This window comes from Equus quagga, chromosome 20 (assembly GCF_021613505.1).
Source record: "Equus quagga isolate Etosha38 chromosome 20, UCLA_HA_Equagga_1.0, whole genome shotgun sequence".
Lineage (NCBI taxonomy): Eukaryota > Metazoa > Chordata > Mammalia > Perissodactyla > Equidae > Equus > Equus quagga.
Window position 1 is genome coordinate 43,902,013 of NC_060286.1, and position 25,478 is coordinate 43,927,490.

At 41.3% G+C, this 25,478-nt stretch overlaps 2 protein-coding genes across 2 annotated transcripts in view; both read left to right on the forward strand.

Annotated features, from left to right (window-relative positions):
• LOC124230796 (ATP-dependent RNA helicase TDRD9-like) overlaps positions 1 to 19,031 on the forward strand; it is a 47,444-nt gene extending 28,413 nt beyond the window's left edge. The window contains exons 8-10 of the mRNA XM_046647185.1: positions 14,332 to 14,396; positions 17,297 to 17,381; positions 18,877 to 19,031. Coding sequence (XP_046503141.1) covers positions 14,332 to 14,396; positions 17,297 to 17,328 — 97 coding nt within the window. The 3' untranslated portion in view covers positions 17,329 to 17,381; positions 18,877 to 19,031. The remainder of the gene's footprint in view (positions 1 to 14,331; positions 14,397 to 17,296; positions 17,382 to 18,876) is intronic.
• LOC124230976 (ATP-dependent RNA helicase TDRD9) overlaps positions 18,925 to 25,478 on the forward strand; it is a 61,193-nt gene continuing 54,639 nt past the window's right edge. Inside the window, exon 1 of the mRNA XM_046647573.1 lies at positions 18,925 to 18,934. The gene's annotated coding sequence lies outside the window, so the exon portion shown is untranslated. The remainder of the gene's footprint in view (positions 18,935 to 25,478) is intronic.

Below are 25,478 nucleotides of genomic sequence, written 5' to 3' on the forward strand. Positions count from 1 at the left end.
GGTTGCAATTTAATTCTCTCCATACTTCTACTTTTTCTATGTTTTAATTTAAATAACTTGAGTGACATATAATTTACGTGTATTAAATGCACCCAAATTTATCGTTCTTTCTATGTTTTGACAATGTGTTCCCATAATCTTCTGGCTTCTCGTGATGTGGTGAGAAGCCACCTTTTGGTCTAACTGTTCCTTGTGGGTAAGTCTGCCTTTTGCTCTGGCTGACTTTCTGCCACATTCTCTGTCTTTGACCTTCTGGAGTTGGACTGCTGTGAGTAGGTGTGGATTTCTTTTTGTTGATCTTGCCCAAGATTCCTTGGCCTTAGGGATTCTGAACATTGGTATCCTTGTTGCTACCCAACAACCTCTCATTGATAGCTTTAGCATCCAGTTATTATCTTGTCTGAGTCAATTATTATGTTAGTGATGTTCTAATTTTATCATTTGTTCTTATTTATTCCCTGAGATTACTCTGTAAAGAGGAATTTTCCTTTTATTGCCTTGCCTCTTTTCTCCCCATCTCTCTCTCTTTCTTTTAAGGTCACAATGGACTCATGAGATTTTTTTTCTTTTAAATAGAGTTTATTTTTTAAAGCAGTTTTAGATTCAAAGCAAAATTAAACTGAAAGAGTTCTCGTATACCCCCTCCTCTGCATATGCATAACCTCCCCTACTATCAATATCTTGCACCACAGTGGGACATTTGTTACAACTGAGGAACCTGCATTGACACATCATGATCACCCAGAGTCCATAGTTTGCATCAGGGTTCACTCTTGTGTGGACTTGGACAAATTTATAATAACATGTATCCACCATTGTTCTACCATACAGAGTAAGTTCATTGCCCTAAAAATCCTCTGTGCTGCATCTACTCATCCCTTCCTCTACTGTGCATTTAATGCATCCATGTCTTTTCAGGGCTTGATAGCTCATTTCTTTTTATCACTAAATAATATTCGATTGTGTGGACATACCACAGTTTATCCATTCACCTACTGAAGGATGTCTTGGTTGCTTCTGAGTTTTGGCAATTGTGAATAAAGCCACTGTAAACATCCGTGTGCAGGTTATTGTGTGGCGGTAAGTTTTCAACTTCCTTGAGTAAGTACCAAGGAACATGATTGCTAGATCATATGGTAAGAGTTTGTTTAGTTTTGTAAGAAACTGCCAGACTGTCTTCCGAAGTGGTCGTACCATTTTGCATTCCCACCAGCAATGAATGAGAGTTCCTCTTGCACCACATTCTTGTCAGCATTTGGTGTTGTCAGGGTTCCAGATTTTGGCCATTCTAAAGGTTGTGTAGTGGTATCTCGTTTTAATTTGCATTTACCTAATGACGTGATATGTAGCATCTTTTCAGATGTTTGATTTCTGTATGTCTTCTTTGATGAGGTGTCTGTTCAGGTCTTTTGCTCATTTTTTAAATTGGGTTGTTCATTTTCTTTTTGTTGAGGTTGTTTTTTTTTAGGAAGATTGTCCCTGAGCTAACATCTGTGCTAGTCTTCCTCTTTTTTTTTTTTTTTTTAAAGATTTTATTTTTCCCTTTTCTCCCCAAAGCATCCCCGGTACATAGTTGTATATTTTTAGTTGTGGGTCCTTCTAGTTGTGGCATGTGGGATGCTGCCTCAGCATGGCTTGATGAGCGGTGTCATGTCTGTGCCCAGAATCTGAACCGGTGAAACCCTGGGCTGCCAAAGCGGAGCATGCGAACTTCCTCTATTTTTGATGTGGGATGCTGCCAATAGCATGCGTTGATGAGTGGTGTGTAGGTCTGTGCCCAGGATCTGAACCTGCAAACCCCTGGGCCACCAAAGCAGACTGCGCGAACTCAACCACTGTGCCACCTGGCCAGCCCTGTCTTTTTGTTGAGTGTTAAGAGTTCTGTATATATTTTGAATGACAGTTTTTTATATCATATATGTCTTTTGCAAATGTTTTCTCTCAGTCTGTGGCTTGTTTTCTCATTCTCTTGAGACTCATGGATTTTTATTTATTTAAAATGTCAAAGTTAATTACAGTGTTCTTTTTTCATGATCAATTCTCCAAAGTTTGGCCACTGAGAACCTTTTTAAGCCGACTCTGTGTCCTTTGACATGACTCCCTCAGTCATAGTGCAATTACTTGCTTTCTGCTCAAGATGGTCCATTCTATTTACCTTCTTTCTCTGTCCTAGATCAGGAACCGTCTGTTTCTACAAGGAACCAGATTCTTGTGGTAAAGAATGTTTTTAGAAATCAAGATCTGGACTCTGGGTGCACCCATTGCTACTGGAGTGTCATTGCTTCTAAGCCTTTTCAGTGGAAATAGCTGGAAATGTATTTTTAAAATACTATGAAGTCACATTGAATTTCAGTTCAGATTTAACATTGTTTTTAACTTTCTTTCATACTTTTTAGTGCTGTTTCTTAAACACAGAATCTCTTGGTTGTTAAGAACATTATTTGTTTTCTCCATAATAATAAAATAAGTTTCAAAAGTATAATAGTGATATTCCTTCTAAAACTAACCCTACTGAGTGAATATAAACTTTCTTGGATGTTCCTTTTGTTCTTAGAATACATCCTACCTGATAGACAGTCAGAGAGATCTGTTTTCAGGTGTTACTTGAAATAATCATTCTCTCTGCTTGGTATTTATTTTACCGCCAGGTTAACTTATTTATTAGCTACCTACTCAAAACATTGTAATGAATCAGATTTTAATTTGTTATTCTCTTTCTCTTTCCTAAGTCATTGTTTGCTTTTACGATAATTTTCTTTCTTCTGCTTTTTTGTTTTACTTCGTTATTGTTTTCTAACTTTTTTTTAATTTTTCTTTTTAAAGATTTTATTTTTCCTTTTTCTCCCAAAGCCCCCCAGTACATAGTTGTGTATTTTTAATTGTGGGTCCTTCTAGTTGTGGCATGTGGGACACTGCACCAGCGTGGCCTGACAAGTGGCGCCATATCCGCACCCAGGATTTGAACCAGTGAAACCCTGGGCCACTGAAACAGAGCGTGCGAACCCAACCACTCGGCCATGTCGCCAGCCCCTCTAACTTTTTAAATTAGAAGTTTAATTATTTTATTTTCATCCTTTCGTTTTGTTGATATACATATTTAATCCATGATTTTTTATCTGGTCACTTCTGTGATTGTCCCATATATGTTGATATGTACTGTTTTTGTGATTATTTTTGAGACAGCCTAAATTTTGGCTTATGTTTCCCCTTTGACCCAAGAGTTTTTAATAGAGAAATTTAAATTTTCTCATAAAAGAGCCTTTAAACATTTTTTATTAATAATGTCAAGTTTGATGGAGTTATGGTCATAAAATATTGTTTGTATTATTCTTTTTATTATTTTTTTATTGAGTTAATGATAGGTTACAATCTTGTGAAATTTCAATTGTACATTATTGTCTGTCACTCATGTTGTAGGTGCAACCCTTCACCCTTTGAGCCCACCCCCCACCCCACCTTTCCTCTGGTAGCCACTAATCTGTTCTCTTTGTCCACATGTTTAAATTCCTCATATGAGTGGACTCATACAGAGATTGTCCTTCTCTATCTGGCTTATTTCACTTAACATAATTCCCTCAAGGTCCATCCATGTTGTTGCAGATGGGACGATTTTGTTCTTTTTTACGGCTGAGTAGTATTCCATTGTATGTATATACTACATCTTCTTTATGCAATCATCTGTTTATGGGCACTTAGGTTGCTTCCACGTCTTGGCTATTGTAAATAATGCTGCAGGGAACATTGGGGTGCATGGGACTTTTGGGATTGCTGACTTCAAGCTCTTTGGATAGATACCCAGTAGTGGGATAGCTGGATCGTATGGTAGTTCTATTTTTAATTTTTTGAGGAATCTCCATACTGTTTTCCATAGTGGCTGCACCAGTTTGCATTCCCACCAGCAGTGTATGAGGGTTCCTTTTTCTCCACAACCTCTCCAACATTTGTTACTATTTGTTTCAGTTATTTTTGTCATTCTAATGGGTGTAAGGTGATATCTTAGTGTAGTTTTGATTTGCATTTCCCTGATGATCAGCGATGATGAACATCTTTTCATGTGCCTATTGGCCATCTGTATATCTTATTTGGAGAAATATCTGTTCATGTCTCCAGCCCATTTTTTTGATCGGGTTGTTTAATTTTTTGTTGTTGAGTTGTGTGAGTTCTTTATACATCATGAATATTAAGCCTTTGTCAGATGTATTACTTGCAAATATTTTATCCCAGTTAGTGGGTTGTTTTTCTGTTTCAATCCTGTTTTCATTTGCCTTGAAGAAGCTCTTTAGTCTGATGAAGTCCCATTTGTTTATTCTTTCTATTGTTTCCCTTGTCTGAGGAGACATGGTGTCCAAAAAGATCCTTTTAATACTGATGTCAAAGAGTGTACTGCCTACATTTTCTTCTAGAAGCCTTATGGTTTCAGGTCTCAGCTTTAGGTCTTTGATCCATTTTGAGTTTATTTTGGTGAATGGTGAAAAAGAATGGTCAATTTTCATTCTTTTCCATGTGGCTTTCCAGTTTTCCCAGCACCATTTGTTGAAAAGACTTTCTTTTCTCCATTGTATGCCCTCAGCTCCTTTGTCGAAGATTAGCTGTCCATAGATGTGTGGTTTTATTTCTGGACTTTCAATTCTGTTCCATTGATCTGTGCACCTGTTTTTGTACTAGTACCATGCTGTTTTGATTACTGTAGCTTTGTAGTATGTTTTGAAGTCAGGGATTGTGATACCTCCAGTTGTGTTCTTTTTTCTCAGGATTGCTTTAGCAATTCGGGGTATTTTGTTGCCCCATATGAATTTTAGGATTCTTTGTTCTATGATTCTGATTGGGATGGCATTGAATCTGTAGATTGCTTTAGGTAGTATGGACATTTTAACTGTGTTTATTCTTCCAATCCTTGTGCATGGAATGTCTTTCCATCTCTTTATGTTGTCGTCCATTTCTTTCAGAAAAGCCTTGTAATTTTCATTGTATAGGTCCTTCACCTCCTTAGTTAAATTCACCCCCCCCACCCCCCCCCGAGGTATTTTATTCTTTTTGTTGCGATTGTGAATGGTATTGTGTTCTTGAGTTCTTTTTCTGTTAGTTCGTTATTAGAGTATAGAAATGCTACTGATTTATGTAAATTGATTTTATACCCTGCAACTTTGCTGTAGTTGTTGATTACTTCTAAAAGTTTTCCAATGGATTCTTTGTGGTTTTCTATATGTAAGATCATGTCGTCTGCAAACAGCCAGAGTTTCACTTCTTCCCTCCCTATTTGGATTCCTTTTATTCCTTTCTCTTGCCTGATTGCTCTGGCCAGGACCTCCAGTACTATGTTAAATAAGAGTGGTGATAGAGGGCATCCTTGTCTTGTTCCTGTTCTCAGGGGGATGGTGCTCAGTTTTTGCCTGAGTGTGATGTTGGCTGTGGGTTGTCATAAATGACCTTTATTGTGTTGAGGTAGTTTCCTTCTATGCCCATTTTGTTCAGAGTTTTTGTCATAAATGGCTGTTGGATCTTGTCAAATGCTTTCTCTGCATCTATTGAGATGATCATGTGGTTTTTATTCCTCACTTTGTTGATTGGTGGATCACGTTGATTGATTTGCAGATGTTGAACCATCCCTGTGTCCCTGGTATGAATCCCATTTGATCATGATGTATGATCCTTTTGATGAATTGCTGAATTCGGGTTGCCAAAATTTTGTTAAGAATTTTTGCATCTATGTTCATCAGCAGTATTGGCCTGTAGTTCTCCTTTTTTGTGCTGTCCTTGTCAGGTTTTGGTATCAGCATGATGTTGGCCTCGTAGAATGTGTTAGGAAGTGTTCCATCCTCCCTAATTTTTTGGAATAGCTTGAAAAGGATAGGTATTAAATCCTCTCTGAAAGTTTGGTAGAATTCCCCAGGAAAGCCATCTGGTCTTGGGGTTTTATTCTTTGGGATGTTTTTGATTGCTGTTTCAATCTCTTTCCTTGTGATTGGTCTGTTCAAATTGTCTGCTTCTTCTTGAGTGAGCTTTGGGAGATTGTAGGAGTCTTAAGAATTTATCCATTTCCTCTAGGTTATCCATTTTGCTGGCATATAGTTTTTCGTAGTATTGTCTTATAATTGTTGTATTTCTCCAGTCTGTTGTTATTTCTCCTCTTTCATTTCTGATTTTGTTTATTTGAGCTTTCTCCCTTTTTTTCTTTGTAAGTCTGGCTAGGGGTTTGTCAGCTTTATTTATCTTCTCAAAGAACCAGCTCTTTGTTTCATTGATCCTTTCTACTGCCTTATTTGTTTCAATAGCATTTATTTCTGCTCTGATTTTATTATTTCTCTCCTTCTGCTGACTTTGGGCTTTGTTTGTTCTTCTTTCTCTACTTCAGTTAGGTGTAGTTTAAGATTGCTGATTTGGGATTTTTCTTGTTTGTTAAGATGTGTCTGTATTGTGATGAATTTTCCTCTTAATACAGCTTTTGCTGTATCCCATATGAGTTGGTATGGCATGTTAGCATTTTCATTTGTCTCCAGGTATTTGTTGATTTCTTCTTTAATTTCTTCAATGATCCATTGCTTGTTCAATAGCATATTGTTTAGTCTGCACATCCTTGTGCCTTTCTCAGCTTTTTTCTTGTAATTAATTTCTAGCCTTATAGCATTATGATCAGAGAAGATGCTTGTTATTATTTCAATTTTTTTAAATTTGTAGAGGCTTGCCTTGTTTCCCAACTTATGGTCTATCCTTGAGAATGTTCCATGTGTGCTTGAGAAGAATGTGTATTCTGCTGTTTTTGGATGGAGCATTCTGTATATGTCTATTAAGTCCAACTGTTTTAGCTTTTCGTTTAGCTCCACTGTTTCTCTGTTGATTTTCTGTCTGGATGATCTGTCCGTTGATGTGAGTGGGGTGTTGAGGTCTCCTACAATTATTGTGTTATTTTCGATATCTTCTTTTAGGTTTGTTAATAGTTGCTTTATGAACTTTGGTGCTCCTGTGTTGGGTGCATAGATATTTATAAGTGTTATTTCTTCTTGATGAAGTGTCCCTTTGATCATTATATATTGGCCCTCTATGTCTCTCTTTACCTGACTTATCTTGAAGTCTGTTTTGTCTGATATAAGTGTTGCGACACCTGCTTTCTTTTGTTTGCTATTAGCTTGGAGTATTGTCCTCCACCCCTTCACTCTGAGCCTGTGTTTGTCCTTGGGGCTGAGGTGTGTTTCCTGGAGGCAACAAATTGTTGGATCTTGTTCTTTAATCCATTTTGCCACTCTGTGTATTTTTATTGGAGAGTTCAGTCTGTTTACATTGAGGGTGATTATTGATGCATGAGGGCTTAATGCTGTCATTCTGTCGCTTGTTATCCGGTTTTCCTGTGTTTCCTTTGTTTCTTGTCCTGTGTGTTTTAGTCTACACGTTGACTTCTGCAATTTCTTATGCTGGGTTTGTTAGATTTTTCCTTATTTATGTTGGCTACCCTGAGGTTTGTATTCAGAATCTCGTGTATAACATAGTCCATTTTCTGGTGGTCTCTTACTTCCTTAGCCTAGACTGTTTCAGTCCCTTTCCTCCTCCCCTTCTAAATTATTATTTTCATCTCTTATTCCAACTTGTGTTGTGAGTTTGTGGTTAGAGTGCTAAAATTGTCTTTGCTTTGGTGATTTCCTTCCCTTTATCCTAATGCTATAGTTGAATCTTTGCTATCCTGTTCAGATTCTATCTGTTTGTCTCCCTACTCTGTGTTTTGTGACCCCTTACTCCCTATTTCTTTTTTCAGGTATGAGAGCCTTCTTGAGGATTTCTTGTAGTGGAGGTCTTGTGATTACAAAGTCCCTTAGCTTTTGTTTGTCTGGAAAAGATTTAATTTCTTCCTCATATCTGAAGGCTATTTTTGCTGGATAGAGTATTGTAGGTTATTTTCTTCAGCCTTGCTGCCCTGCGTATTCTTTCTTTGTCATTCATTTTTGCCATTTTTACTACTATATGCCTTGCAGTACGTCTTTTTACATTGACAAATCTAGGAGATCTCAAAGCTTCCTCCACACACATTTCTCTCTCAATCCCTGGATTTGGGAAGTTCTCCTCTATTATTTCGTTGAGCACACTTTCTGCTCCATTTTCCTTTTCCACGCTCTCAGGAATTCCAATGATTTTTAAGTTGCATTTTCACATTGAGTCAGCTATTTCTCTGAGATTCTGTTCATTTTTTAAAATTCTTCATTCTCTTTCTTGAGCCATTCAGCCTGTCTATCTTCGATTATTCTAATTTGCTCCTCTATGGTGTCTACATGGGCATTCAGGGAATACGTATTCTGTTTTATCTAATCCATTGTATTTTTTCATCTATAGTATTTCTGATTGGTTCTTTATAGTTTCAACCTCTTTTGTGAAGTAACTCCAGAACTCGTTGAGTTGTTTCCATACTTCCCTTTACCTCATTGAGTATTTTGATGATAGCTATTTTGAACTCATTTTCACTTAGCTTACCTATTTCCAAGTCCTCAGGACATACTTCTGTGTTTTTATTGTTTTCCTTTTGGACTGGAGCTTTTATAAATTGCTGGATGGTAGAGGTGCGGTTTTTGCACATGATGCTATTATTTGGTTGCAGTTACAGCCTGTTGCCACTAGATGGGGGCCGAGAGCCGCATGTTCTGAGCCCTCCGCCTCCAGCTGCGATGGCGGTGTGCAGCGCTGGTTGGTGGAGGTGGGGCACTTTCTCTTGCATGCACACCTGGATTTGGATCAGCTCTGGCTCTCTGGTTTCCTGGGGCCCTGGCTTGATGGGGTCCCCGCACTTGGAAGCTTTCCCTGTTAGAGGATTTCTACTACATGGGCAGTGGGAGACCTGGACAATCCCTGGATGCGTGGCCCCTCACCCGCTCCTTCCCTCCCCCACTGCAGCGATCCCAGTCTCTAGGGGACGGAGCGAAGTTCTCTCCTACCCCGTTCCAGCTCCTCCAAGGGCGGCTCCAGCCTCTCTGCTGTCCGTTGTTTGGCTGCTGTGGATCTCCCACCATTTCTGTTATTAGGATTTTTTCCTTTGGTTGGAAAGCAATTGCTCTTTTTGGTTGTAATTTGGAGGGGAGAGAGTCCCAGGTGAGCTCACACCGCCATGTTGCTGATGTCACTCCCTGTTTGTATTATTTCTGCTTCATGGAACTTACGTGTTTTTTGTAATCTAACATATGATCAGTTGTTATGAATATTCTGTGTACACTTGAAATGACCATTTTCTATTATCAGAATGAAAAGTTTGACATACGGCCATAAGATGCACCCTATTGATTGTTGTTTAGATGTTTTGATTTATTTTTGACCGTATGATTGGTCTTGAAATGAGAATAGTATGTTAAAGTCTCCTATTATTAACGAATTTCTATTTCTTCCTCCATCATAGGTGGTTTCTGCTTCCTGAAGAGGGCTGCTCCATTTTTCTGGTGTGTAGATGTTTCTGTCAGAGTGTCGCTGTGAACCATGGCCTGTGGCATTGTCTTCTGCCCTTCTTTGTCTTGCTTCCTGCTGTTGGTTCTAAATTCTGCTTTGTCATGTGTCAGGACTGCAGCACCTACTTTCTTTTATTTGTCTTTGCCTCCAAATCCTTTGCCACCCCTTTGTTTTCACTCTGTTCTGAGTTGCTGGGTTGTGTCTTTTGCATAGATAGACTTGATTTTGCTGTGTGAGCCAGTCATGTCTTTTTCTTTTGCTCACTGAGTTCAGCTGTCCATGTTTATTGATATGATTGATACATTTAATCTCAGATATGTCATATTTGCTGTGTGATCTTTCCTTTTCTTTTTTTAAATTCTTTCTTGGTATTCAGGAAGGTTTATAATTTTGTTTTAGTGGTTACTTTTAATACTTGTATATAAGGCCTATAGTCTTCTTTTCCCTTCCATAGGCTTCTGGTATTTGTCATCTTAAGGAAGTACTCTCTGACTTGCACTGTGACCTTTGTGCTTAACAGGGGACTCGCTGCACTTGCCCCTAGGTCCTCTCCATTCTCCTTCCTTTTCCCCTCATTTTAAAATGCCTGTATTGACATAAAATTCACACAGTGTACAATATACTCATTTAAAATGTACAATTCAGTAGTTTTTGGTATATTCACGTAGGTGTGCAGCCCTCACCATAGCCAATTTTAAAACATTTTCATCTCCTCAGAAAGAAACCTCGAACCCTTTAGCTATTACACCTTATCCTTCCTCTCACCCCCAGCCCTAAGAGACCACTGATCAACTCTCTGTCTCTCTAGATTTCCTTACTCTTAACTTTCATATGGATGGAGTTGTATAGTGTATGGTCTTTTGTGACTTTTTCACTTATCATAAGTTTTCAAGATTCATCCATGTTCTAGCACATATCAGTACTTTATTCTTTTTTATAACTGAATAATACTCCATTATATGGATATACCACATTTTGTTTATCCAATTGTCTGTTGATGGAGATTTAGATTGTTCCCTCCTTTTGGCTTTTATGAATAATGCTTCTGTGAACTTTTGTGTACAAGTGTCTATGTGGACATACGTTTTCATTTTTCTTGTGTATATACCTAGGAGTGGAATTGCTGGATCATACAGTAACTCTGGGTTCCATCATTTGAGGAACTGCCAGCTTGTTTTCCAGAGTATCTGCATCATTTTACATTCCCACCAGCAGCTTGTGAAGGTTCTAATTTCTCCACATCCTTGCCAGTACTGGTTAATACCTGACTGTTTGATTCTAGCCATCCTGGTGGGTGTGAAGTGGTATCACATTGTGGTTTTGATTTGCATTTCCCTGATGATTGATGATGTTGAGCATCTTTTCATGTGTTTATTGGCTATTTGTATATTCGCTTTAGAAACATGTTTCATATTTACTTATTTATATTTAGAGACATGAATCCTTTGTCCATTTTTAATTAGGTTATTTCTTCTGATTATTGAATTGTAAGAATTCTTTATATTTTCTAGATACAAGCCCCTTATCAGATATGTGATTTTCAAATATTTTCTCCCACTCTGCAGGTTGTCTTTTTACTTTCTTGATGGTGTGCTTTGAAGCACAAAAGTTTATACTTTTGATAGAATCCAATTTGTCTATTTTTTCTTGTGTTGCTCATGCTTTGGTGTCATAGCTAAGAATCCACAACGAAATTCAAGGTCATGAAGATTTACCCCTATGTTTTCATTTAAGAGTTTTATAGTTTTTACTCTTTCATTTAGGTCTTTGATCCATTTTGAGTTATTTATTTGTTTGCTGAGGAAGATTAGCCCTGAGCTAACATCTATTGCCAATCTTCCTCTTTTTTTGCTTGAGAAAGATAAGCCCTGAGCTAAGGTCTGTGCCGATATTCCTCTACTTTGTATGTGGACGCTGCCACAGCACGGCTGACGAGAGTGGTGTAGGCCTGCACCCAGGATCCAGACCTGCAAACCTGGGATGCCAGAGTGGACCAAGCTCAACTTAACCACTGGGCCACAGGGCCAGCCCCCATTTTGAGTTAATTTTTGTGTGAGGGAAGGGTTCAACTTCATTCCGTAGCCTGTGTGCTATCCAGTTGTCCCAGCACTCCAGGTTGAAAGACTGTTCTTTCTCCACTGGCTAGTGTTGGCACCCTTGTCGAAAATCAGTTGACCATAGATGTGTGAATTTATTTCTGCACTCAAGATTCTATTCTGTTGATCCATGTGTCTCTCCTTGTGCCAGTGCCGCACTGTCTTGATTACCATTACTTCAAAGTAACTGTGAAATTAGAAGTGTGAGTCCTCCTGACTTCATACTTTTTGCTTTGGCTGTTCTGAGTCTGTATATTTCAACGTGAATTTTAGAATCCGCTTGTCAATTTCCACAAAGAGTCCAGCTAGGGTTCTGAAAGGGCCTGGGTTGAGTCTGGGAGTCAGTTTGGGGGGTGTTGCCATCCCGATAATGTTAAGTCTTCCAATCCGTCAATGTAGGATGCTTTTCTGTTTCTTTAGATTTTTTTTCAACAATGCTTAGAAGTTTTTAGAGTATAAGTTTTGCATTTGTCTTGTTAAATTTATTGCTGTGTTTTATTGTTTTTGATGCTATTGCGAATGAAATCACTAGTTTCATTTTCGGATTGTTCATTGCAGATGTGTATAGAAAAAACACTAGATTTTTGTAGATCGATCTTATATCCTACAACCTTACTGAGCTCATTTATTAGTTCTAGTAGGATTCCTTGAGATTTTCCATACACAAGAGCATCTCATTTATGAATAGAGCTAGTTTTCTTTCTTCCTTTTGAATCTGGATGCCTTTTATTCCCTTTTCTTACCTGTTTGCCCCACAGCCTCTAGTACAGTGTTGAATAGGAGAGACGAGAGTGGATACCCTTGTCTTGTTCCAGATCCCAGTTTCCCCATGAGTATGACATTCACTGCGGGCTCTTGTAGATGCCCTTCATCAGGTGGAAGAAGTTCGCTTCCATTCCCAGTTTGTTGAGTGTCTTATTGTGAAAGACTGTTGGATTTTGTCGAATGCTTTTTCCACGTCCATTGAGACAACTGTGTGATTTCTGTTCTAACTCTGTTGATATGATGTGTTACATTAATTGATTTTTAGATGTTAAATCAATTTTGCGTCCCTAGGATAAATCCCACTTCATTGTGGTATATAATTCTTTTGTATGTTGCTGCATTTGATTTGCTAGTATTTTGCTTAGGATTTTTGCATTCATATTCATAAGAAATATTGGTCTGTGGTTTTCTTGTTTATGTCTTTGATTTTGGAATCAGGGTGATACTGGCCTCCTAAAGTAAGTTGAGAAATGTTCTGTTTTTTGGGGGAGTTTGTGAAAAATTGATATTACTTCTTTGAATGTTTGTTGTAATTCAGTTATGAAGCCATTGAGGTCTGGGCTTTTTTTCTTTCTTTCTTTTGATGAGGAAGATTGGTCCTGAGCTGACTTCTGTGCCAGTCTTCCTCTGTTTTGTATGTGAGATGCCACAGCATGGCTTGACGAGTAGTGTGTAGGTCCATGCCTGGGATCTGAACCTGCAAACCCTGGGCCGCCAAAGTGGAGCACTCAAACTTAATCACTGTGCCACTGGGATGGCCTCTGGGCATTTTTTTATGGATAGTTTTAAAATTACTGGTTCAGTTGTCTTTTCTTGGGTCATATATCCATTTCATGTAAGCTGTCTCATTTGCTGGCATACAGTTGTTTATGGTATTCCTTGATAATCCTTTTTATTTCTCTATGGTCAATATTAATGTCCTCTCTTTCATTTCTGATTCTAGTAGTTTGAGTCTTCTCTCTTTTGCTCTTGGTCAGACTAGCTAAAGATTTGTCAGTTTTGTTGATCTTTTCAAAGAACCAAGTTTTGGTTTCATTGGTTTTTCTTTGTTGTTTTCCTTTCTCTGTTTCATTAATTTCCACCCTAATCTTTATTATTTCTTGGAAAAGCCAAGAAATAATCTAGGCTGTGCCTGGGAGCAGCAACTGCCAAGGAGGAGGAGGGGTGTAAAGGGTAGACTAGTAACTGCTCCTCAGGTGCTCCGTGCTCCCGGCTGTCTCTGTCATGGTCCTCTTGCCAAACGGACAATGCCCTATTTGTTTTCTGGTTTCCTGTGTCTCTGCAGCTAGAATGTAAGCTCCAGAGAGCAGGGACATTGTCTGTTTCATTACTGCCGTATCCGCCTGCACGGAGGAGGGCCTGGCACAGAGGAGGGCCCACAGTGCTCGGAGGAAGGAGAGTTCTGATCTCACACAAACTAAATAGCGTAGTGACAGCGGCAGGCGAGCAGATGATTTGAGATCTTGGTTTGTCAAAATGCTTTCTAATAGTTTGGACTCAGAGTTTCGATTTTGCCTGTAATTTTTTTTTATTTATTTAAAAAAAATTTTTTGAGGAACATCAGCCCTGAGCTACCAATCCTGCTGCCAATCCTCCTCCTTTTGCTGAGGAAGACTGGCCCTGAGCTAACATCCGTGCCCATCTTCCTCTACTTTATATGTGGGACGCCTACCACAGCATGGCTTGCTAAGTGGTGCCATGTCTGTACCCGGGATTCGAACTGGCGAACCCCGGGCGGCCGAAGCAGGATGTGCAAACTTAACCACTGTGCCACCAGGCCTTCCCCTACTTGTAGTTATTTTAAATGTTTTGTATTCTGAGGTAGCGAGGTTTTATGAGTAATAATGGGAGTCAAGAGGCTTGGGGTCCCCTGAATGATCATGGGGCCTTGGATAGTGTTTCATCCTTGGGACTCTGTTTTCTTATGGAAAGAAAGAACGTTATGCTGGATGATCTGTAAGAGCCTTTCAGGATCAGAAGCTGCAATATGAAGGTTCTGGAAGAAGAGTGGCTCTCTTAGCTTGATTAATATTTGTGCACCTCACGTTTTTGACAGGAAGAAGACCTGGTCAGGTGCCCAGTTTGTGTCAGAGCGGAGCAGCGTGTTGGTGTTTTTACCGGGTGAGTGTTGTACTTTTGTAACCTGGAATTATAATGCCCTGGACAGAGGCTGAGTCTTTGTCTAGCATAGGTTATGAAAAATGATATTTGCTGTTTGGGTTTATTCTTTTTAGACCCTAAGAATGTGAACAAATGTGATTTTCAGTTTGACTTCTTACTATAACTTTTACGTTACTTAAAGATTGATAATGAAGAGTTTAATTTTTTTGAAGGCAATCTTACCCTCTTCATAATTTTCAAGAAAAGACTTGACTTTGTTAAATTTGGTATTTCATGTATATGATTATAAATGGGAGGTAATTGGGGCCGGCCCCGTGGCTGAGTGGTTAAGTTTGCGCGCTCCACTTTGGCGTCCCAGGGTTTGTCTGGTTCGGATCCTGGGCGCAGACGTGGCACTGCTCGTCAGGCCTTGCTGAGGTGGTGTCCCACATGCCACAACTAGAAGGATCCACAACTGGAAAAAAAAAATACAACTATGTACTGGAGGGATTTGGGGAGAAAAAGCAGGGGAAAAAAAAAAAGATTGGCAACAGTTCTTAGCTCAGGTGCCAGTTTTAAAAAAATAAAAAAATAAAAATTTTAAAAAAGTGAGATAATTGTCATAAATCTATTTTTAAAGCTTATTTAATAATATTAAATATTATTAAATAATAGTGTTGTTATTATAATACCACAAGAATCATCAGAGTAGTCCTCGAGTTCCTTTCTCACTGTTTGAGAAAATAGGCTCTTAAAATACTGGAAAAGATTAATTTACGTTAAATTGTTCTTTTTCTGAATGATTTTTTTGATGTTTTAAAAATCAAGTGGTATAGCTTAATGAAACATTATGACAGTACAAGTGTTTTTTGTTATTGGAAGGTAATATATGGAGCATGTGAGTGTTTGTGCTAATACTAATGGAGAACAAAAGGCATGAATAAGAATGTAACACATGAGTTTAACACTTTGATCATATTGTGCTTAGGTTGATATTGGTTAGTTTTGTATGCAGAAAACAACCGTTCGCTGACAGTGGGGTGGAATTCCATTTGCCCCAATAAATATTTATCAAAAACTACTGTGCGCATGATGCCACATTAAGGAAAAAAGGACCAAAGCAGAGCTGTGGTGATACTAGCTTGAGGAGATACCTAAAATGAGATAAATCCTTTTTAAGTGCTAAACATTGCCCAGGTAAAATATGTGTAAGTGATATTTTACGGTGCAGTTTGTCTTTCTGTTATGTGCTTGTGTGAATTCAAGTTTGTTGTGTGTTTATTTCAGTAGGGGAGCTTTTGGGAATGGTTCTGTCTTAGTTTTCTAGGGCTGCTGTAACAAAGTGCTATGAACTGGAAGGCTTAGAACAACAGAAATGTGTTTTCTCACTGTTCTGGAGGCTAGAAGTTCAAAAGCCTGGTGTCAGCAGGGCCATGCTCCCTCTGTGGCTCTGGGGAGAGCCCTTCTTTGCCTCTTCCTGCCTTCTGGTGGTGGCCGTCAAGTTTTGGCCTTTCTTGGCTTGTGGCTGCATCACTTCCATCTCTGCCTCCATCATTACACACATTCTCTGTGCGTGTGTCTGTCTGTCTTCCCTTCTTCTTTCAAGGACACTGGTCCTATTAGATTAAAGGCCCATTCTGCTCCTGTGTGACCTCATCTTAACTGATGATGTCTGCAGTGACACTGTAAATAAAGTCACATTCTGAGTTACTGGGGTTAGGACTTCAACATCTTTTTGGCGGACACAGTTCAACCCATAACAGGTTCAAATACTGATGATTCAGGATGAGGCAAAGGCACTGCAAGCTTTCTATATCAATAAGCATTTTTTAAACCTAATGAAAAAAATTTAGCATATCTGTGTGACCAATACTTTCTTTTTCCTTTCTTTTTTTCTTCCCTGAGCTAACGTATGTGCCAGTTTTCCTCTGCTTTGCATGTGGGATGCTGCCATAGCATGGCTTGATGAGTGGTGTGTAGGTCCATGCCCAGGATCCAAACCCATGAACCCTGGGCCGCTGAAGTGGAGCAAGCGAACTTAACCACTATACCACATGGCTGGCCCCTGTGACCAACACTTTTTATTTTTATTATTTATTTATTTATTTTTTGGTGAGGAAGATTGGCCCTGAGCTAACGTCTGTGGCCAATCTTACCCTTTTTGCTTGAGGAAGATTTCCCTGAGCTAACCTCTGTGCCAGTCTTCCTTCATTTTATATGTGGGATGCTGCCACTGCATGGCTTGAGTGGTGCGTAGGTCCATGCCCAGGATCTGAACCGGTGAACCCTGGGCTGCTGAAGTGAAATGTTTGAACTTAACCACTACGCCACTGGCCTGACCAACACTTTTTAAATGTTATTTTTTGGTTGTCAAATTTTGCATGCTCATTGTAGGAAATTTGGAAAATCAATGGGAAAAAAAGAGAAATGTAAAGTTACTCATGGCCACATTCACAGGCAGTCCCTGTTGTGGAGAGGAGAACTGACGCTGGAAGAATGTGGCTTTTCTCATGTTTCTGAGTTCCTAATGGTCAGTGTCATGGTACATGTTTACTTGTAATTCTGATATACTTAGGTGAAGAGGATAAAAACATCAAATAAAATGAGTCGATAGGGCCTTTGGAAAAGATGTCATCTTAATTTAAAGGTTGCTTTTAGCAATAAATACAAATAAATCTGTTTTTCCCTCCATTGTTTTTTCTTCCCTAGGGCTAGGTGAAATAAACTATATGCATGAACTTCTCACAAACATGGTTCACAAAAGGTGTGTTCAAAATGATGCAGCTAACTTTTCACTCATAAACCATTGTATGTTTCTGCCTTAAGTAGTTTTAATTATCTCAATGAGCACTCACTCGTTTTTGTAAGTTCTCAGTATGTTTGTCCTTTCTGGGTATTTTACTTCATTAATCTGTTTCTAGGTTACAGGTCTATCCACTCCATTCCAGTGTGACTTTGGAGGAACAGAATAATGTGTTTTTAAGCCCGGTGCCTGGATACAGAAAGGTAGGAGAGCTGGGAGCAAGTTCTGAGCACTTTGGTTCACTTTCCTTCGAGACTTTTCTAATTAAAATGCTAACAATTCAGCTTATTTCTCCATGTATTCTGTAGCCAGTGGTTAGGCACCTAAACAAATGCTTTCCTGATGAGCCAGGTGTGTTATTTAGTTTTGTCTTTTATTCTGTAAATCAGTTTGCTCAGGTTTTATAATTTCCTCCACTTCAGGGCATTGTTGCAAGTGGATTTCAGTCCCTTTAACTCTGGCATTTCTCAAAGCACAGGGTTGTTCTAGTGTCCCTGGCCCGGCTCTGGAGACTGTGGCTAGGACCCACTTTCTTATTCCTGGTTTAGGAGGATTTCTTTAATCTCAGGTTGTACAGGAACGATGGTATTGTCTTATCACAACTCTTCTGGAGCTGCTTGAGATGATCAGGGACCCCGAGTGTGCACCCCAGACCCCTGATTTCACTGAGAGTATTCCGAATCTCCAGGGGCAGCCAAGACCTTGCAGATCTCCCAGGGCAATGCCAGGCTACAGTGGAATTCCTCTGGACTTTAGCCTGGTTGTGCTTTTTGCCGCTGGTTAATTCCAGGACCCCCCTGAAACTACCCTGTCTGAGCTCAGGGAGACCCGTCTTTGCTGTTTCTTGCCTGTTCGTTTAAGCACCTGCTGTGTTGCACGTGCCTGTTTTTTTGTACATCAGGGGCTTCCTGTGGACCCCTGAGAGTCCACCAGGGAGAGGATGTAGGAGTTAAGAGCGTGCATGTGGAACTGGACAGGCGACTTAGGTCCCTGTCACCTGTAGTTGTGTGACTCTGAGCAAATGACTTCTCTGAGAACTTTATCATCTGAGAGTTGAATCAGTGTGTGCTGTGCAGAGCGGCTAGGGAGCTTAATTATAGTGGCAGACGTCCGGACTTAAGTTGCAGCAGGGCTCCAGTGCCTGTGCAGAGCGGCTAGGGAGCTTAATTATGGTGGCAGACGTCCGGACTTAAGTTGCAGCAGGGCTCCAGTGCCTGACGTGACGTAGGTGTCCAAGGAAGGGCCGATAGTGCTGCAGACGAGAGCTGGGCTCTGTGGGCTACCTGGTTCACGCCGGGAGCAGTTCTCAGCATTTTACGCTTGTTAACTCATACGATCTTCACAACAGCCCTGTTAGGATAGTTTGTTATGACCTCTATTTTACATGTGATAAAAATGAGGTCAGTACTTGGCCCCAGGTCCCACCCTGGTGTGGAGCAGGGTGGGATCCCAGCAAGCTTGGCTGGTGAGCCCAGGCTGCACTGCCTCCTCCTCAGGACCCTCCTGCCCCAGGACCCAGGACCCATGATCAGTTGTGACTTGTGTAAAGAATGAAACGACTGATTTCAAAGTTTGAGGCCAGTATTTACATTAAGAAACTTTTGAATAATTTTTGAGTTTGAGGTTTGTTTTTTAACTTTGCCTAATAATTTCCAGAATATAGTAAGAATATCAGGTTCTTTTTTTGATGTTTGATAGATTATTCTGTCCACCAACATTGCAGAGAGTTCTGTCACAGTTCCAGATGTCAAATATGGTAAGATGCCTCTCTGTTTTCCTCACCACATAAACTGTAGCATTTGTAGATGTATCTTCCCCTCCGGAATTGTTCTCCCCTCTCTTCCCCATCTCTCTCCTGTTTTGGAATAGAGAGTTTAGCAAAGTGGGTTCCTAGGCTTTCTCTTTTGCGTGTAGGTTTCCTTTTCTTCCTCTCAGCACACCACGTCACAGGGCAGCCCTCGGGCCAAGGTTGCTGTCAGGAAGTGTTGGGGGCACTTCAAGGGAGCTTGTGGGCAGGAGAGCTTTGGGGCTGCCCCAGGTGGAGTTCTGTGACTGGAGGGAGGCAGATAGCGGGGGGCAGCGTGGGGAATCTGTGTTAGGGAAGGTGGTTCAGAAGGATACCACGTCAACTCAGGAGGGAAGCCACTGCACCCTCGTCTGGGCTTCTACATGTGTGTCCTTTGTGATTGCTTTGTGAGATTGCTGTAGTGAGTTTTCTGAATTCACTAATTCGTATTTGTGCCAGGCACTGTTCTCAATGCTAGGAGTACAGTGTTGAATAAGACAAGGCCCTGTCCTCATGGTGACAACCTTCCGGTGGGAGACAGACAATTGGGTAAAAAAAAGTGTAATTTCTGGTAGAGAGAAATGTTATATAGGAAAATAAATCAGAGAAAGGGGTTTCCGTTATTAGGAAAAACGATCTTTTAGATAGGGTGATGTGGGAACCCTCTTTGAGTGAGTGATGTTTGAACAAGACTTGAGTGAGGAGTGAGCCACGGAGAGGTGTGGTTCCGGCAGAGGGAAGGGCTTTGAGGAGCAGCAAGGAGGCCATGTGGCTGGCTGGGTAAACCAGGGGAAATGATGGTTAGTGTTTGCCTTTGTGCCAGGGAGTGTTCTCGGTGCCAGGGAAATAGCAGTAAACCCATCAGTCTCTGTTCTCATAACCCATGCAGCAGTGGGTTTTTGAAAGATAGACAATAAATAAGATAAATAAAAATATGTAATAAGTTATGGCATGGCTAAGAGAAGAAAGCAGGGGACTGTGGGTAGGGAGTGTTAGGGAAGGGCACCCGAAGAGATGGAGCTTCGTCTGTGGTCGGGGGAGTGAGTCACGCGCACATCTGGAGGAAGCCCTTCTGTGGAAGGAACAGAAAGTGCAGAGTCCCTAAGGCAAGAGCACAAACCAGCGTGGAGGCCAGGGGGCTGGGTGGGTGAGCAGAGGAGGCAGTTGCTTGGCAGGAAGCCAGGGAGGCAGGGCCTCCAGGGCATTGTAGACTCTGGCTTGGACTGTGTCCGATGGCGGACTCTTAGAGAGTTTTGAGACGGGAGTGATGAAACCCAGTGTTCATTCAGCAGAATCACTCAGGGAAGAGACCAAAATGAGGCAAAGGGGAGAAGAAGGTGATGAGTTAGGAGGCTGTCACGGTAATTTAGGCAGGGATGGACGGTGGCTTAGAACAGGATGGTAGTGGCGGGAGAAATAAGGGTTTCAGTTTCTGGATAGAGTCTACAGGCGGAGCCCATAGGGATTGTCTGAAGAATCTGGTACAGGGATTGTGAGAGGCATATCAAGGTTGACTCCCAGGACATGTGGCCTGAGAACTGGAAGAATGGAGTCCCCTGTGAGATGGTGAAGACGGGGGTGGGGTGGGAGCAGGGCAGATGAAGAGCTTGGATTTGGACGTGGAAGTTTGAGACACCAGCTAGATGTCCAGGGGGAGATGTTGAGGGTGCAGTTGGCTGTGTGAGCCTGGAGGCCAGGGCAGAGGAGCAACCTGGAGTGGTCAGTGGATGACAGAGCTCTGCAGTGAGTGCACGCAGGGAAGGCAGTTCTGCTGTTTAAAGTTGGGAGATAAAGAGGAGCTGCAGAGGGGCAGCCAGTGAAGTCCTAGAAAACAAATTAGAAAGCATTTTGTGGAGGATGGGGTGAACAAGTATGTCATGCTGATGTTAAGTCAAGTTTGAGGAAGCCTGAAAACTGGCCGTGGGAATTAGCAACATCGACATCATCAGTGACCTTGACAAGAGCAGTTTTGGTGAGGCAAAGCCTGCTTGGAATGGGTTCCAGAAGGAATAGGAGGAGAGCAATTGGAGACAGTGAAGTCAGACAACACTCTTAAGGCTTTTGTTGTAAGGGGGAGCAGAGAAATGGGGCAGTAGCCGAAGGGAAGGTGGGGCCAAGAGAGCATTTTTCCCGGACAGGAGACCCAACAGCACTTTTGTTGGGTGATGGGAAGGGTGCAGAGAGGATGATGCAGGAGAGCAGGCCTGATTGCTGCAGCCTTGTCCTTGGGAAGGAGAGAGGGGGTGTGACAGAGGGTGCCAGGAGAGGGGTTGGCAAGGGAGTTCAAGGTACATGCAAGAAGTGATTAAAATGATGGATCATGGACCTGTGGTTTGGTCAGGAGGGAAGTGAGGCTGTGGGGCGAAGTGGTGAGGGGCAGTTAGCAGGTCCTAAGATGGACAGATTGTAGGTCCATCTGTAGAGATTAAGGATTGCTGGGGTAGATTACAAGACAGGGAGACGGACGCTTGAATTGAGATGGAGGAGGGGTTGCTGCCACTGGTAATGACAGTGTCCGGTATGGAAGGAGATGGTGACACAGGGTGGAAGAGGAGATCATTGGAGGAGAGGAGTTCATGGAACTGAGAGCCTGGATGTTGCCAGCATTGTTTTCGTGGGTTCTGAAATCACCCACAAAATTATGGTGTTGGAGAGCATCAGAGGGCTGGGGAGCCAGGAAGGAGGGGGTGCTCGTGGTGGCCTAGTTAGTGAGCAGGAGGTTTTCCAGGAGGGAAGTGGCAGTGAGGAGCCAGGGGGACGCCTGCTGCTCCTTCAGGCCCAGTGTGGGAGGTTTGCACCCCCGCCTGCAGAACGCAGCCTGCTTTCTCTGTCAGGATGGGGGGACGTGTCCGGAGAAGAGCTGCAGGGGCTGCTGTCATCTGGGTTTTACAAAGGAGGACACTGCAGCACCAAGAAACTGAGCAGCTCCCCCACCCCGGGGTTGTATCCCAGTGATGATCCTCCTATGGGTGCAGTCAGATGGGCTCTTCTTATGACATGTCAGATCTTACAGGGAATACCTTCTTTACACCCAAAGACTCCGGTCCTTAGAAGAAACAATGTGACCACAGCCTCCCTGTCCTGGGCAGTAAGGAATGGCCAGTGCATTTCCAGAGGCTTCTGTGTGTGCACTGATTCTAAAGGCTGCATGTTTCATATTGTTTTATCACTATGCCTTGTGATTATTACTCAATGATTTCTTGTTAGCATGGTGTTTACATTCCTTTTTTTAAATGACAGTTATAGATTTTTGTTTGACTAGAACTCTGGTTTGTGATGAAGATACAAATTATCAGAGTCTGCGATTGAGTTGGGCCTCTAAAACCAGTTGTAATCAGAGAAAAGGTAAGGCATTTGTGTTCCAGCATGAGAATGAGTCAGTGGCACATTCCAATGTCTTTTTAAAATTTTTGTGTTTTTGTGTTTTTACTCTTATTCAGATATTTCGTTTATTGGCACCAGTTTTAAGTTTTAAGCAACATCATCTCATATTATTAGATTCTCCATTTAAATCCATGGTTCTCTCATCTATTGAATTACGTGACAATCTTTGTACATATGGATAAGCCTCCTATCGTCTCAACACTATCATTTTTCACAATGAATTTAAAAAATTTTTGGTGAATAGTTATGGAAGCGAAGTGGATCACTTTATTAATTTTTGATAATGTTTCCTCTGACTTCTCTCCAAATTTCGGTAGGGTTATTTTTCCTAAACTGGCTCCATGGAGGGTGCAGCATCTGCTGCGAGCTGCACATGTTGTTTCAGTGGGGAGACGGAGGCATGGAGCCGTTTGTCCGGCTGGGGGCTTTGGCCACAGTGGAGGGGCAGTCATGACATACTCAGTCACTTGTCAGGGACTGGCTCCAGGGGACGATGTTCTTGGTGTGGACGAGACGTGGCTTGTGCTTTGTCAGAGAACCTTTTGGGGAGTTTGGGTGAAGGACCATTCCAAGAAGACCTGTTGGGCAGTAAAGCTGCTGCATCCGAAATAGGATAAAGGCAGCATTCCATGGCTGCTTCCGACGTGCCAGGCGCAGATCTGAGTACGGTTCGTGCACTCCCTCATTTAGTCCTCAGCACCACCCTGTGAGGCAGAACACTGGTAATAGCCTCATTTTTCAATCCTGTAGCCAAGATTCGGAGAAGTGACCTGCTCAGCTAGTACTGGAAAGTGAGACTGGGGTTGGAATCCAGAAATCTGGCTACAGGCCACATTCTTTATTTTTTTGCGTGTGAGGAAGATTGTCTCTGAGCTAACATCTGTTGCCAGTCTTCCTCTTTTTGCTTGAGGAAGATTGTTGCTGAACTAACATCTGTGCCAGTCTTCCCCTATGTTATGTGGGACGCTGCCACAGCGTGGCTTGACCAGTGGTGCTAAGTCCACGCCTGGGATCCAAACCTGCAAACTCTGGGCCACTGAAGCGGAGCATGCAAACTTAACCACTGTGCCACTGGCCCAGCACCCTGCGTTCTTAACCACTTTACTCTCTTCCTCTCTTGAAATGAATTCCTAGAGAGGGATTAAGAGAGAATGACTAAGTGGTTATTAAAACATGGTCGTGAAGAGCTTCTCATCACTTTGGAAGAACCTTATGTTGAGTTATTATGTTATAAAGTTGAGTGAAAAAAGGATATTAAACTGTAATCACCTCACTGTGTTTAACCTTCCCCACCCAAAAAACCCTGCAAAATCAAAAACTATGCTTAGAAAAAATGATGAGAAATAAATTTTTGAAAATATTAAATGTGATATCTTTGGGTCAGTCTTGAGGTTATAGTAGTTTCATCCTTTGTCAGTGTTTTTGAATGCTCAAATATCTGTAATAGAAAAATCTTCTCCTACAGGAAGTTGCGAAAGTAGTCGTACTTAGAGTCCCTCAAACCCTTAGCCGGTGTCCCCCAGCTTGTCAGTGGTGACATCTTAGGTAACCATAGTACAGTGTCAGAACCACCAGTTGACGTCAGCACAATACATAGACCACAGACCTTGATCACTTTCACAGTTTCTCACACGCTCCTGTTTGTGTTTCTGTGCAGTTTGATCCCTTGTGTAGCTTGACGTAACCACCACGATCAGAATACAGAACTGGTCCACCGCCTCGAAGGAACTGCCTGGTGCTGCCCCTTTGTAGTCATATCACTCCCCCAAAACTGCTCTCTCTGTCAACAGCTAATCTGTCCTTCATAGTTTTGTCGTTTTGAGAATGTTGTACAAATGGAATCATAAAGCATGCAGCCTTTTGAGATGGGCTTTCTTCACTCGGCATGAGTCCTTGAGAGCCGTCCAAGTGTCACTAGTTCCTTCCTTTTTGTTGCTGAATCCCATTGTACCATTCACCTGTTGAAGGACATTTGAGTTGTTTCTAGTTGTTGGTGATTACGAATAAAACCACTGTGAATATTGATATACAGATATTTCATTTCTTTGGGATAAAAGCCCAGGAAGGCAATTGCTGGGTGCTATGGTAAGTATATGCTTAGTTTTATAAGAAACTGCCCCAGACTATTTCCATGGTGGCTGTACCATTTTATGCTCATACTAGCAACGTATGCGAGCCCTTTGCTCCACACCCTTGCCAGCATTTGGTGTTACCGCTGTTTTTTACTTTACCCATTCTAAAAGTATATAATAATATCTCTTTGTGATTTTAACTGGCATTTTCTTAATAGCTACTGAGATTGAATATCCTTTCCTGTGCTTTTTTGCCATCTGTATCTCTTCAGTGAGATGTCTGTTCAGTCTTTTGTCCTTTTTGTAACTGGATTGTTTGTATTTTTACGTGAGTTTTGAGAGTTTGTATAACCTAGATACTACTCCTTTGTTAGATATGTGGTTTGCAAATATTGTCTCCTAGTCTGTAGATTGTCTTTTCATTCTCTTAACAGTCTTTCATAGAGAAAAAGTTGTAAATTTTGATGAGGTCTGATTTATCAGTTTTTCCTTTTGTGGTTCGTGCTTTTGGTGTCATATGTGAGAACTCTTCACCTAGCCCTGGGTTGAAAAGATTTTTCTCCTGTGTTTTCTTCAAAAAAAGGTTCATAGCTTTGTTTTGCATTTACATCAGTGGTGTGTTTGAATTACTTTTTGTAGAAGGTGTGAGGTTTGGATGGAGGTTCATTTCTTTGCCTGTAGATGTCCAGTTGGTTCAGCACCATTGTACCCCTTCCACTGAGTGGCTTCTCTGCCTTTGTGAAACATCACTTGACTACACGTGGGCAGGTCTGTTTCTGGGTTCTTTATTATGTTCTGTCATCTACATGTCTTTCCTTCCCCCAACACCACATTGTCTGGAATACTACATAATAAGACTTACCATAGAACAGACTGAGTCCTCTCACTTTCCTCTTCATTTTCAAGATTGTTTTAGCTATTCTACTGTGCCTTTCCATAGACGTTTTGGAATAAGCTTGTCTGTTTCTACAAAAAGTCTCCCTGTGATTTTGATGGGAACCGTGTTCAACCTGTGGATCAGTTTGTGGAGAACTGATCCTTTGCCGTGTTGTCTTCCG